This window comes from Salvelinus fontinalis, chromosome 17 (assembly GCF_029448725.1).
Source record: "Salvelinus fontinalis isolate EN_2023a chromosome 17, ASM2944872v1, whole genome shotgun sequence".
Classification (NCBI taxonomy): domain Eukaryota; kingdom Metazoa; phylum Chordata; class Actinopteri; order Salmoniformes; family Salmonidae; genus Salvelinus; species Salvelinus fontinalis.
Window position 1 is genome coordinate 13345581 of NC_074681.1, and position 14460 is coordinate 13360040.

A 14460-nucleotide genomic window follows, 5' to 3' on the forward strand; every position below is an offset into this window, starting at 1 on the left:
TTCAACGACAAAGACCAGGGAGGTTTTCCAATGCCTTGCAAAGAAGGGCACATACTTGAAGATGGTATAAAAAATAAAGACATTGAATATCCCTTTGAGCATGGTGAAGTTATTAATTACACTTTGGATGGTTTATCAATAAACCCAGCAACTACAAAGATACAGGCGTCCTTCCTAACTCAGTTGCCGGAGAGGAAGAAAACCCCTCAGGGATTTACCATGGGGCCAATGGTGACTTTAAAACAGTTACAGAGTGTAATGGCTGAGATAGGAGACAACTGAGAATGGATCAACAACATTGTTGTTATTCCATAATACTAACCTAAATGACAGAGTGAAAAGAAGGAAGCCTGTACAGAATAAAACATATTACAAAAACAGTTTGCAATAAGGCACTCAAGTAATACTGCAAAAAAAAAAAGTGGCAAATAAATACAGCGTTATGTTTGGGGCAAATCCAACACAACAGAGTACCACTCGTCATATTTTCCAGCATGGTGTTGGCTGCATCATGTTATGAGTATACTTGTCACCGGCAAGGACTAGGGAGTTTTTTATAAAAAGAAAAGGAATAGAGCTAAGCATAGTCCTAGAGAAAAACCTAGTTTAGTCTGCTTTCCACCAGACACTGGGAGACAAATCCACCTTCCAGCAGGAAAATAATCTAAAACGCAACACCAAATATATACTGTTACTTACCAAGACAACATTGAATGTTTCTGAGTGGCCTAGTCACAGTTTTGACTTAAAACAGCTTGAAAATCTAATGCAAGACTTGAAAATGGCTGTGTAACAACCAACTTGATAGAGCTTGAAGAATTTAAATTGAATAAATGGGCAAATCTTGTACAAACCGGGTTTGCAAAGCTCTTAGAGACATACCTAGAAAGACCCCCCAGCTGTATTCACTGCCAAAGGTGATTCTAACATGTTGAATACTTATCTTATCAAAATGAATTAGTGGTTTATTTTCCATTAATAAAAAATAAAAAAAGGTTTTCTTCCACTTTGACATTAGAGTATTTTGTGTAGATCATTGAAGAGAAAAAAAATACAATTAAAACCATTTGAATTCCACTGATTAACACAACAAAATGTGGAAAAAGTCAAGGGGTATGAGTACTTTCTGAAGGCACTGTAGGCTTTTGGCATATGTAACAGTATAACTTTAAACCGTCCCCTCGCCCCGACCCGGGCGCGAACCAGGGACCCTCTGCACACATCGACAACAGTCACCCACGAAGCAGCGTTACCCATCGCTCCACAAAAGCCACGGCCCTTGCAAAGCAAGGGGCAACACTACTTAAGTCTCAGAGCAAGTGACGTAACTGATTGAAATGCTACTAGCGCGCACCCGCTAACTAGCTAGCCATTTCACATCCGTTACACTCACCCCCCTTTCAACCTCCTCCTTTTCCGCAGCAACCAGTGATCCGGGTCAACAGCATCAATGTAACAGTATAACTTTAAACCGTCCCCTCGCCCCGACCCGGGCGCGAACCAGGGACCCTCTGCACACATCGACAACAGTCACCCACGAAGCAGCGTTACCCATCGCTCCACAAAAGCCACGGCCCTTGCAAAGCAAGGGGCAACACTACTTAAGTCTCAGAGCAAGTGACGTAACTGATTGAAATGCTACTAGCGCGCACCCGCTAACTAGCTAGCCATTTCACATCCGTTACACATAGTAGGAGAAGACACATAGGTGGTATTGTACTGATTACTGTTCTCTGTAAAAAGCAGAGAATTGTAGCAATTCGGTTCTTCAAGGAACTTTAACTGTGGGGCCCCATGAATCTTAATGGACTAAATTAATTTTCTCTCTGCGCCTCAAGTGCTTCTCAGTATCAGTGAGAGACGTTCTTTTAGCACCATTAGATCACCCTGCAGAACAGGTTGTTTAATCCCCATCTATGCTCTCTCTGAGAGACGCAATAAATCCTAATAGCTGTATAGTCAGGGCAGTTAAAGGTGTAGATCTGAGCAACCTAATAAACATGAACCAATTTCTTCCATGTGCCTGCCTGTGCCATTCACAAAAGACCAGTGGAATCTCGCTGCTGGCATAGCCATGCTTCTTTATTTCCCTCCCTCTATGAGCAGCTACGGGCTTTTGTTCTCATAAAACTTAACGATCTGCAGAAGGCAGTTATGAATGCAAATACATTGTAGCTCTATGCATTCAAGTTTCAATTCCAGTAGCAGAACCGTAGCAAGGGTTCTTAAACTAATGTGTAAAATCAACAACTATGTAGGCTAGTGTGTGGCTGTGTGGTTTTCATCATTACATCTTTCGCACGCAGTTAAGCCAGTGAGAGTTTGTGTCTGTTAGGTCTGACCCCAATTATTCGGCAGAGATTTTGTTGTTGAGTATAATTTTTTATTTTTAGAACAGGTGTCTTCTGTGCCAGAAAAAAATGTAACAATTGTATTATATATATAAATATATTTTTTTTATAGCACAGGAGACACCTGTTTTATTCGCGCCCATCTCAGTGAACTAATCCATTGCGGAAGCCGAGACTAATCCATTGCGGAGGTACAGTCCAAGAAGAGGGGGAGTGTGGCTGCACAATGCACGTCTCTCTCCAGAATGGTCTCTCTCCCGACAATGTGTACATTCATTGTTCCATAACTTCATTGTGTGAATTGTTAGTGTCTATCAATTCCCCATTACATGTATCACTAGTAGTACATTTACCGTTAATTCCTATAATTTCTAATCTACCATTTGGGGATAGTATTCCGGATTGGTGTAATGCAGCACCATTAATGAGCTGTGGAGCTTCTCAATGTAATGTTTTCTTTACCTCAAACAGCAAGCAAATTAAGTCTATTTTTACATCCATTGAGAATGACAATTCCTCGATGTATTTGAAAATCTTTCCAGCTCTCTCCCTTTCCATAACTACTCATCGTGAAAGGGGAAAATGTAATGCTTTGATCCAGTGGAAACGTCATAAAATAGGCCTACCTGAATACTTCTTATCCCTTGCGCAAATTGCCTACAGGGATGTCTGTCCTGAGCTCACTGGCGCAGAAAACTGTATGTTGCAACCGGATGGACGCAAGTTAATATTTGATACAATGTTTCAAGTTGGTTGCAGACAGGCCATGTGTAGCCAATGTGATTTATAGGATTATTATTTTTTTTTTTATTATTTTTTTTTTAAATCGGGATATTTTTGGCTTTATGTAGGCTATTTTTACATAGTTGGCAATGGCAATAGAACTTACTTTTTTGGTTTGTATCATTTTCATTTAGATTTGAATATAATTTTGATGAATCACTTGACAAGATATATGAGATATGAAGACGTTAATATAAATGAAATGAAATTGTTCCACAAAAATGTTCATATGAAAACCATTACTGGGATGCAGATGGGTAGAAATGGTAAGATAAATGGTCATTCCACATGAGAAAGTTTGCCGACTCCTAGTGTAGCCTATTACCGGCAACTTAAGGAGAGTAACGGCAGAATCTGCAAAAGCCAGTAGGAGCGGGAGGAGGATGGTCGGGACAGGTTAAGGTTTGAATCTTCTGGTCTTGATCTCCCTCTCGAGTCATTTGTGTCTTGTTTCATCAAATAGTGAGCTTAAAGCATCAGACAAGCTCAATGCATATACAGTTGATTTTATCAAAACACATAGGGCGTGTCTATAGAGGGAAAAATACACATTTTAACCAATTGATTGGTCGAAAGAACAGACGACTTTCAGTTGACAAATATTTATATTAGGTCGGGGACAGCCCTAGTGTCTGTCTCTGGCATTTGCGTTTGCTGAAGCATTAGCTGAGAGCAGAACAGAGTAAATCCCCTTGATTGGAAATGCACTGCCATGCTGACTTCTCTCCTCTCTGTGTGGCTGTTATTAGGCATGAAGGGGAATTATGATAATTCACTTGTTAATTACATTTACATACATCTTATCCTGAGCAGCCAGAAGAGGCCGTTTGCATGCAAATACATGCCAATTCGGCAATGGAGAAACAACTTAAAATTCTAGTATCTGGTGTCTATCTATTCTACGTGGTCTTAATTGAATGCTTTGGTTGGGTTGGGCACATAGAGACTGAACCTCTAAGACCGTCACGAGCTCAAGGCTTCTGTCTGCCTGCCTGTCTGTCAGTCGCGTTGACACGTGATCAGAGTGCAGGAACATATGGTGTTCATGGCGAAATTGCCCTTGCACACAGGTCAGGGATCACATTTCCTTTGGGAAAAATCCTTAACATTAACCTAGCTATACACTGGAATGCCAACTAACTGGATATCGCTTTATTTTCAATATTCATTTTCTTTAAATCAGCGAAAATGTGAGAACTCAGTCAGAACTTACTCTTGTGCAGGGAGCAGCACTGTGGAACAACTTGAAACCCCAATGGCAGCGTGGTAGCATGTTCCCCCAAAGTGACTAAGCAGGGAGTTAGCCTAGCTCGTAGCGATAAGGAGGAGGCTGCACCCCAACACGTCATGGTAGCCTATAGTTGATAGTTACTTGTCGTCTTTCCCCACAGCAAGTGTTAGTAGGTAAGTAAGTTAGCAGGGAATTAGCCTAGCTTTTAGGGATAAGGAGGCGGCTACACCCCAACACATCACAGCATCATGGTATAGAGTTGATAGTTCCTTGTTGTGCTGAGCGTTAGCAGGGACTTAGCCTAGCTCTCAGGGATAAGGAGGCTACAGGCAGGTAATTACACCCATTATCAGACACTGTGATGTAAGGGCCCTGACTGATGACATGCACGTCCGTCTCCCCTCAGACACTTCACAGATTAATTTAAAACCCTACAGCGTTTGACAGGACCATCAGCCGTTATTGATATCTTGATCGTTTTTCCCCCTTTTCAACAGCGCTCAAGTCATTCTTCTAACCGTGTCATCCAGCTATGATTCACCGGTGTTACCGCCATCTAGCCACATGGTACTTTGACTCTGCGTTTTAACGCCGACCGCCAGGCCATAATATTATGGAGATTGTCTCAATCTAGGGTAAATGAGGGGCCGTCAACGAACGGTTGATGGGGTAGCCATGGCAACAGATGTCCGAAACGGCTCCAAAGGCAGGGAAAGTAAAGTGGGATAACCTTCTGTCATACTGTATGCAATATTTCAGAATCCCATTCCGGGGCATTAAAAGGGAAGTTCACAAGGCCACTGTTCATAAAGGACTGAGATAAGACCTGAGATTAGAACATTTGATAGGGTCCAAGCTTCAAGTGGAGAGGTAGTTCTTGAGCTAGCCTTATGGTAATAAAGGAAGCAAGTCTTTATGGCTGATGCCTTGTGCCAGAGCACGAAGGCTCCTGAGGGAGTTATACCTCGTTCCAAGGTGAATCTGTAATTTTCTATTTACAAATTAGGTCTTTCCCCAGGACAAACACAATCTCCTATTCTCTGAATCACACTTGAATTGTGTTCAAAATTAAAAATCAGTCATCTGTGACTTCCCATGCAGCAACACACACACACACACACACACACAGAGGAATATATTCAGCACCTGACGCAAATACAACACAAAGGGCTGAATCCCAACCTGAAATATGTGTTTGTAACTCAGTCCTTTTACAGAAATCCTGTTTTGATCTCAATGAGAGGTTAGTGTGAAAACTCAATGTACACATACAGATCTCAGATCAGGATTAATCTAAAACAGGCCATACTGTGACTGAGGCTTACCGTCAGCAGGGTCTTTCTCAGCGTCAAACTCCAGGTCGTAGCGCAGGATGTAAAAGTTATTCCACACGTACAGCTGGTTATCTCTGGGGTTGTAATCCACAGCAGCGATGTACTGGTACTGGTTGGGGAACAGGATGTCCGTGTACTCTCCCTGGCTTAGCTTGGTGTTGTAGATGTAGTCTATGTGGCTCTTGGCCGTCTCGCTCTCGTTCTCCTCGTAGGTGGACCGCACCACGTTCAGCACGCCACACACCATGAAGGCATTGGAGGCGGATCTCTTGTCGTACGCCGTCTCCCAGGTGGCCTCGAAGCGGAGCGTGTAAGGGTTGAGCTGTGAGACCACGATTCGTCCGTTGTTTTGCTCCGTTGCGTAGATCACCCACAACCCCCGCTCGTCGACGGCGAGGTCTATGTCCGTCTTGCCGCCCCAGCGGTATGGCGAGGTGTCATGATAGTTGGCGTTGGCCACAATGGCCTCACCACTCTTGATGCGCGTGCGGAGATCAAATTTCACAATGTTACGCGTGCGCTCCTTGTTGAAGAAGATGGCCCCGTCGTAGGCCACGAAGCCCGTGCCGTCGACACGATGTGGGAGTTTATAGGTCGTGGTCTGGCGGCCATTTTTTAAGTCCTCCAGGGAGGCATACTCAATAAGGGTGTCAGTGCGGTACGGCGTCCAGGGCATGAAGAAGACCTTGTCTCCTGCCTGCAGGGGGTCTTTAGACCAAGCCCCAGCCTGTTGCTCCACCTCAAACACAAACGTGGGCTCCCCCACCTCCTTCAGGGTCCCGGGACAAATGAAAACTAGTGAGGGACAGAGAAACAGAAAGATGGGTTTAAGTAAAAAATATGCAGAGTATAAACAGATATTTCCTCACGGTATGTAGTGTGTATATTGTATAGTTTTTTGCTGCTGTCCAAGTAGAGTGTGGGACAAAGATGTGTGACAGTTATTTAACTAGTGTTTAGTGCTATTGCTTGTGAATAGAATGAAAAATCAAAGGTGAAGACAAGAGAATGATGTGCAAGAGTGAGTAAAGGACTTGCTTCTTTATAGAGTTTGTCTGCCGTACACGTTAACTGTGTGGGATCAAACAAATCCAAAAAGTCAAACCAAAGGAGGATAAACCCTGTAAATGCAAGACATGTAAGGGATGGGAGAGGTAGGGATGAAGTGTATACTGGAACCCTTGTTTTAATTGCAACTTCTACATGGCATCAGTGACACTGACAATTGTGTAAATGGCAAAACTGCACATGCTTACTGAAAAAGCACACAGAAGACAAAATGATAAGGGATTAGACTTGTGGAGAGAACCAAAACAACATTCTGGATGGAGGTGGCAGTGAAGCTGGGGTAAGATGAGGGTAGGGTTTGGAGAGAAGACAGGACAACAACAGCAGAGGTCTCAGTCAACCTGGACCAATTAGGTTTAAGTGCCTTGCTCAAGGGCACAGACAGATTTTTAACCTTGTAGGCTCAGAGATTTGAACAAGTGACATTTCGGCCACTGGCCCAATGCTCTCACTGCTAGGCTACCTGATGCATAGCATTATTTGTTTAGCTTGCTACCGAGCTCTGTACAATGCATATGATACGGTATGATAACATTTATGCAATTCTGTATTTGAGAGCTCTAGCTAATAGTTTTTTGTAGTTAGGCTTGGTGGTAGCCTAGTTATGTTGTTGTGTCAGACTCATTCTGTAATTTGAATTTAAATGGGAAAATAACCCTCTTAAAATGTCTTCACATGCTTGTGAATTGGTGTATCTGTATCATGTTGTATTATTGAAATGTATAATGGTTTAGATGAGAAACTGCCTTCATAGCATTCTTCCAAACTGTCTACTGCGAGATTTACGGTACTAGAGGTGCGCAGGGAGATGTAATATCTGGTGACGTACGAGACCAGCACTGGTAACAGGTCTAGTGAATCTGAACGGGCCCCATCTTTCAAACCTCAAGACTGCTTTTATAAATCGGCTTTCAAATTCAAATTGTCTCCCAGAGTTGCAATCAACACCCTATGGGGGTTTGGGGCAGGCGTTTTGACAAGAGGCAATCAGGAGGGAGGAGACAAGAGGGAGGGTTGTATTGAACACCACATTACAGGGAGCTGGGGAAGGGTGGGGCTGGGACAGAGGGAGGACTGGACCACTCATTTACCTTTTTGTTCCACTTCTATTTTAGGCATTGAAAAAGAAAGAAAGCAAACAAGAAAGAGTGCAAGAGGGAGAGAAAGGTTATCGTGAGTCAACTACCAGGTAGGCTACATGAGTAGAGAAGGTTACAGGATATGATCGATAGAGGACCAAGAGATGGCTGTTTTGGGGGAACAAGAAAAAACAGAAAAAAATAGGGAGATTATCAGGCCCTATAATATGAAAGCATACAGGTTAGGGCTGGAGACAAACTACACAAATTGTTCAACCGATCACGATTCCATGCTTCTCTAGCCATCAAAATAATATTTGTTTTGCCTAGCCACTGATTGCATCAGTAATAAACAGGCCGAATTACTGTCCAAGTGAATTGTTTGACATAAAGAAACATTGTACTGTTTCTGAAATCCCTATTCAGTTTAAAATCAGATAACATTCTTAGAGAAACCGCAAAAGGGTTATTTTTGGCAGTATTGTCTGGGGCGGTATTTACTCAAAAACTTTATAGACACAAATCTAAATTCCGTAGTCTGCTTCGCCCACACACAGAACATTACTTGCTAATGTTACAGGCACAATTTCCCTAATGAGCCAAAAAATACAATTGCAAGTGAACAATGGCTGATGACGAGCAACCCAATATTGAGTTCCTTCATTAAAGCAGTGAAGCAACAAACGGAAGAGGGAAAAGATCCTAGCGAGACACCTAAGGAACAAGAAAGACTGAAACTTAGAAGGAGAGAGAGCATAGAGGTTAATACAGAAAAGATACAAGAGGGGAAGGAAAGTTAGATGAGAAATGAAGAAGAGGTAAAACCAAAATATTATTTCATGAAAATAAACCTTCAGTGAATTACATACCGTAACAGCAACAAGAGTCAGATTTAAAAAAAAAAAATAATAAATACATTTACTATTTCATTTAAAAGATCAGCTTTTCATTGTTTTATAATGACAGAAAACAAACTTTTACACACAGATAGCACATATCCCCCCTCCTACAGGACCCCACTTAATAAGTAAAGGATCTAATAAACCTAACTACACATTCAAGAAAAAACATATAGTTGCACAGCGTCATTAAATGCTGAATACTTACTATATGGGACACATTCATACTGGACCTCTAGGTACTTGTAAGTTCCAGGACAAGGATCCGGGAAGACATCAGAGCCAGTCACAACCACACACTGAGTACGGTTGTTGCACCTGGGAAAAGATGGATCACAAACATTTCAGCAATGACACAAACTACTATAACATCCCCAGAGTGGTATTAGAATGAGAGAAACATGAATAATACATAGGCACTTCCCTCTTCTATCCACACACTCATTCAAATCCAGTGTGCAGTATTGCTGTGGTGAAGGATATGAAAATCCTATTAATCCGAGCAGGGCAGTAAATATACTGTACAGTTGATGCTATTAACAAGTTGAGGGAGGAAGAAGAATAAATAGAGGGAGAGAAATAAAAGAGAGAAACAGTAAATAGATATAAAGAGGAATACAGACACAGCGTGGAAGAATTATGAGGAGTTGAGCTGAAGACAGGTAGGGAGTATATTATGGGATGTTCATGTATATGAGATGAGAATATCAACCTTATCAGTTCCAGCCACTAAGCACCACTCACCCACACAAAGAGCAATTCAAATGTGCACATCAGGCGGCTGCAGAGGGTAATTGGCTGAAATGACTGTTTCTAGTGGGTCACAGGAAACACATCAGTCTCATCAAGTGAAAACCATGTACTGTTTATCAAGTGTTGCCCGTGTATTTGTTATGGGAGACTCCCTAGCCTTTGCTATGGGAGTTAGTTATTTGCCTCACAACTTGAAATGACCTTGGCTATGAAGTTTTATGTACTACTCTTAAAACTGTTACAACTGTGTGTGTTTGTGTTTTGTGAGTGAAAGATGGAGGGGGAGAAAGGGGAATAGAATAACTGATTTTGTGTAAATATAGGATGAAATTGGCCTCACTTCAATCAAGCTCTCTTGAGGCTGAGGGATTGAGAAGGCATAGCATCAACAGCAGCCACAGAGGCATCCCAGCTAGCACTTTGCGTTCCTAGGAAGTTGTGAGAACGTATGTTTTTGGTTTCACATTGGATGTGGAAACGAAGACATACGTTTCATGACCAGTAAAACGGAACGTTTTTTGAGGTTCTAAGAATAGAAGTGAAATAGTCTCATTTATTTTTATTAACCCTCTATGAACAGAAATGATTGGTTATTTGGAGGTTTTGAATAACTTCCTTAAAACTAACTGAATGTTTCAATAAGACTTATTAACTTTTTTTAAACTCCAAGCCCAGATTGGACATTTCCATATGCATTAATCATGCAAAAATGTATTTTCAGTGAGATTCTAACCTATAGTCTTTTGTTCTCCATCTATGGAATTAGTCCACTGCGTCACCACGATGGAGCTAGTATGCCATGTTTTTTTATGCATACAAAGATGGTCACTTTAGTCTATTTAAACAGATACCATTTCAAAAGAAACAAGCACATTAAGATCAGGTGTGGTCAATTATTGGGGGCGGCTAACACACCTGAACACACTTAAAGAGAGGATAGCGAGATAGAGAGAGTATTGTTGTTGGTTCACTCTACTGTATCTCTACTAGAGGTCGACCGATTAATCAGAATGGACGATTAATTAGGGCCAATTTCATAACCCGTTTTCATAACAATCGGTAAATAAATGTTTTATTTGTTTATTTATTTATCCCACCTTTATTTAACTAGGCAAGTCAGTTAAGAACACATTCTTATTTTCAATGACGGCCTAGGAACGGTGGGTGCCTTGTTCAGGGGCAGAACGACAGATTTTTACCATGTCAGCTCAGGGATTCAATCTTGCAACCTTATGGTTAACTAGTCCAACGCTCTAACCACCTGCCTCACGAGGAGCCCGCCTGTTATGCGAATGCAGTAAGAAGCCAAGGTAAGTTGCTAGCTAACATTAAACTTATCTTATAAAAAACAATCAATCATAATCACTAGTTATAGTTATAGTTATAACTACTAGTTATAGTTATGAAATTTAAAAAACATTTACTCCAGACCTGACTGACCTTGACCACTACACATGGTTGATGATATTACTAGATTATCTAGCGTGTCCTGCGTTGCATATAATCGATGCAGTGCGTATTCGTGAAAAAGGACTGTCGTTGCTCCATCGTGTACCTAACCATAAACATCAATGCCTTTCTTAAAATCAATACACAGAAGTATATATTTTTTAACCTGCATATTTAGCTAAAAGAAATCCAGGTTAGCAGGCACTATTAACCAGGTGAAATTGTGTCACTTCTCTTGCGTTCATTGCACGCAGAGTCAGGGTATATGCAACAGTTTGGGCCGCCTGGCTCGTTACGAACTAATTTGACAGAATTTTACGTAATTATGACATAACATTGAAGGTTGTGCAATGTAACAGGAGTATTTAGACTTATGGATGCCACCCGTTAGATAAAATACGGAAAGGTTCCGTATTTCACTGAAAGAATAAACGTTTTGTTTTCGAGATGATAGTTTCCGGATTCGACCATATTTATGACCTACGGCTCGTATTTCTGTGTGTTATTATGTTATAATTAAGTCTATGATTTGATAGAGCAGTCTGACTGAGCGATGGTAGGCACCAGCAGGCTCGTAAGCATTCATTCAAACAGCACTTTCGTGCGTTTTGCCAGCAGCTCTTCGCAATGCTTCAAGCATTGCACTGTTTATGACTTCAAGCCTATCATCTCCCAAGATTAGGCTGGTGTAACCGATGTGAAATGGCTAGCTAGTTAGTGGGGTGCGTGCTAATAGCGTTTCAAACGTCACTCGCTCTGAGACTTGGAGTAGTTGTTCCCCTTGCTCTGCATGGGTAATGCTGCTTCGAGGGTGGCTGTTGTCGATGTGTTCCTGGTTCGAGCCCAGGTAGCGGCGAGGAGAGGGATGGAAGCTATACTGTTACACTGGCAATACTAAAGTGCCTATAAGAACATCCAATAGTCAAAGGTATATGAAATACAAATGGTATAGAGAGAAATAGTCCTATAATTCCTATAATAACTACAACCTAAAACTTCTTACCTGGGAATATTGAAGACTCATGTTAAAAGGAACCACCAGCTTTCATATGTTCTCATGTTATGAGCAAGGAACTTAAACGTTAGCTTTCTTACATGCACATATTGGACTTTTAACTTTCTTCTGCAACACTTTATTTTTGCAATATTTAAATCAAACTGAACATGTTTCATTATTTATTTGAGGCTAAATTGATTTTTATTGATGTATTATATTAAGTTAAAATAAGTGTTCATTCTGTATTGTTGTAATTGTCATTATTACAAATAAATTTAAAATCAAAATCGGCCGATTAATCGGTATCAGATTTTTTGGTCGTCCAATAATCGGTATCGGCGTTGAAAAATCATAATCGGTCGACCTCTAATCTCTATTTGCACATCATCATCTGCTCATTTATCACTCCGGTGTTAATCTGCTAAATTGTAATTCTTCGCTACTATGGCCTATTTATTGCCTACTTCCTCATGCCTTTTGCACACACTGTATATAGACTTTCTTTTTTTCTACTGTGTCATTGACTTGTTTATTGTGTTATTGGCGTGTTTATTGTTTATTCCATGTTATTCCATGTGTAACTCTGTGTTGTTGTCTGTCACACTGCTTTGCTTTATCTTGGCCAGGTCGCAGTTGTAAATGAGAACTTGTTCTCAACTAGCCTACCTGGTTAAATAAAGGTGAAATTTAAAAAACATTTACTCCAGACCTGACTGAACTTGACCAGCACAAAAACATCCTGTTCTGTACTGCATGAGCATCGAATAGCCCCTGCGATATGCAACTTTTCAGGGACGTTAGGAACCAATATATACAGGCAGTTTGAAAAAGCTAGCTTTACTAACAGAAATTTGCATCCTGTAGCACAAACTCCAAAAAGTTATGGGACACTAAAGTTCATGGAGAATAAGAGCACCACCCCCCAGCTACCCACTGCACTGAGGCAAGGAAACACTGTCACCACCGATAAATCTACGATAATCGAGAGATTCAACACGTATTTTTCTACGGCTGGCCATGCTTTCCACCTGGCTACCCCTTTCCTGGTCAACAGCTCTGCACCCCCCACAGCAACTTGCCCAAGCCTCCCTCATTTCTCCTTCACCCAAATCCAGAGAGCTGATGTTCTGAAAGAGCTGCAAAATCTGGGCCCCTACAAATCAGCTGGGCTAGACAATCTGAACCCTCTCTTTCTAAAATGATCTGCCGCAATTGTTGCAACCCCTATTACTAGCCTGTTCAACCTCTCTTTTGTATCATCTGAGATCCCCAAAGTTTGGAAAGCTGCCACGGTCATCCCCCTCTTCAAAGAGGGAGACACTAGACCCAAACTGTTACAGACCTATATCTATCCTACCCTGCCTTTCTAAGGTCTTCGAACACCAACTTAACAAACAGATCACCGACCATTTCGAATCCCACCGTACCTTCTCCGCTATGCAATCTGGTTTCCGAGCAAGTCATGGGTGCACCTAAGCCACGCTCAAGGTCCAAAACGATATCATAACCGGCATCGGCATGTGTATTCATTGACCTAGCCAAGGCTTTCGACTGTCAATCACTGCATTCTTATCGGCAGACTCAACAGCCTTGGTTTCTCAAATAACTGCCTCGCCTGGTTCACCAACTACTTCTTAGATAGAGTTCAGTGTGTCAAATCGGATGTCATGTTGTCCGGACCTCAGGCAGTCTCTATGGGGGTGCCACAGGGTTCAATTCTCGGGCCGACTCTCTTCTCTGTATACATCAATGATGTCGCTCTTGCACTGGTGATTCTCTGATCCACCTCTACGCAGACGACACCATTCTGTATACCTCTGGCCCTTCTTTGGACACTGTTAACTAACCTCCAGACGAGCTTCAATGCCATAAAACACTCCTTCCGTGGCCTCAAACTGCTCTTAAATGCAAGTAAAACTAAATGCATGCTCTTAAACCGATCGCTGCCCGAAACCGCCCGCCCCTCTAGCATCACTACTCTGGACGGTTCTGACTTAGAATATGTGGACAACTACAAATACTTAGGTGTCTGGTTAGACTGTAAACTCTCATTCCAGACTCACATTAAGCATCTCCAATCCAAAATTAAATCTAGAATCAGCATCCTACTTCGCAACAAAGCATCCTTCACTCATGCTGCCAAACATACCCTCATACAACTGACTATCCTACCGATCCTCGACTTTGGCGATGTCATTTACAAAATAGCCTTCAACACTCTACTCAGACTGCATCCATTTTGCTATCACAGTGCCATCCATTTTGTCACCAAAGCCCCACATACTACCCACCACTGCACCCTGTACGCTCTCGTTGGCTGGCCCTCGCTTCATATTCATCACCAAACCCACTGGCTCCAGGTCATCTATAAGTCTTTGCTAGGTAAAGCTCCACCTTATCTCAGCTCACTGGTCACCATAACAGCACCAACCCGTAGCACGTGCTCCAGCAGGTATATTTCACTGGTCACCTCCAAAGCCAAATCCTCCTTTGGCCGCCTTTCCTTCCAGTTCTCT

At 41.9% G+C, this 14460-nt stretch overlaps 1 protein-coding gene across 11 annotated transcripts in view; it reads right to left on the reverse strand.

Annotated features, from left to right (window-relative positions):
• LOC129813725 (adhesion G protein-coupled receptor L2-like) overlaps window positions 1–14460 on the reverse strand; it is a 138227-nt gene that overhangs the window by 60169 nt on the left and 63598 nt on the right. For 10 of the 11 annotated variants that reach the window (XM_055866181.1, XM_055866179.1, XM_055866180.1 and 7 more), the window contains exons 4-5: window positions 8954–9063; window positions 5691–6494 (exon numbers count right to left, since the gene is read on the reverse strand). In XM_055866181.1, coding sequence (XP_055722156.1) covers window positions 5691–6494; window positions 8954–9063 — 914 coding nt within the window. Of the gene's footprint in view, window positions 1–5690; window positions 6495–7858; window positions 8678–8953; window positions 9064–14460 lie in introns of those variants that run through there. The other variant, XM_055866182.1, reaches the window with a different exon arrangement.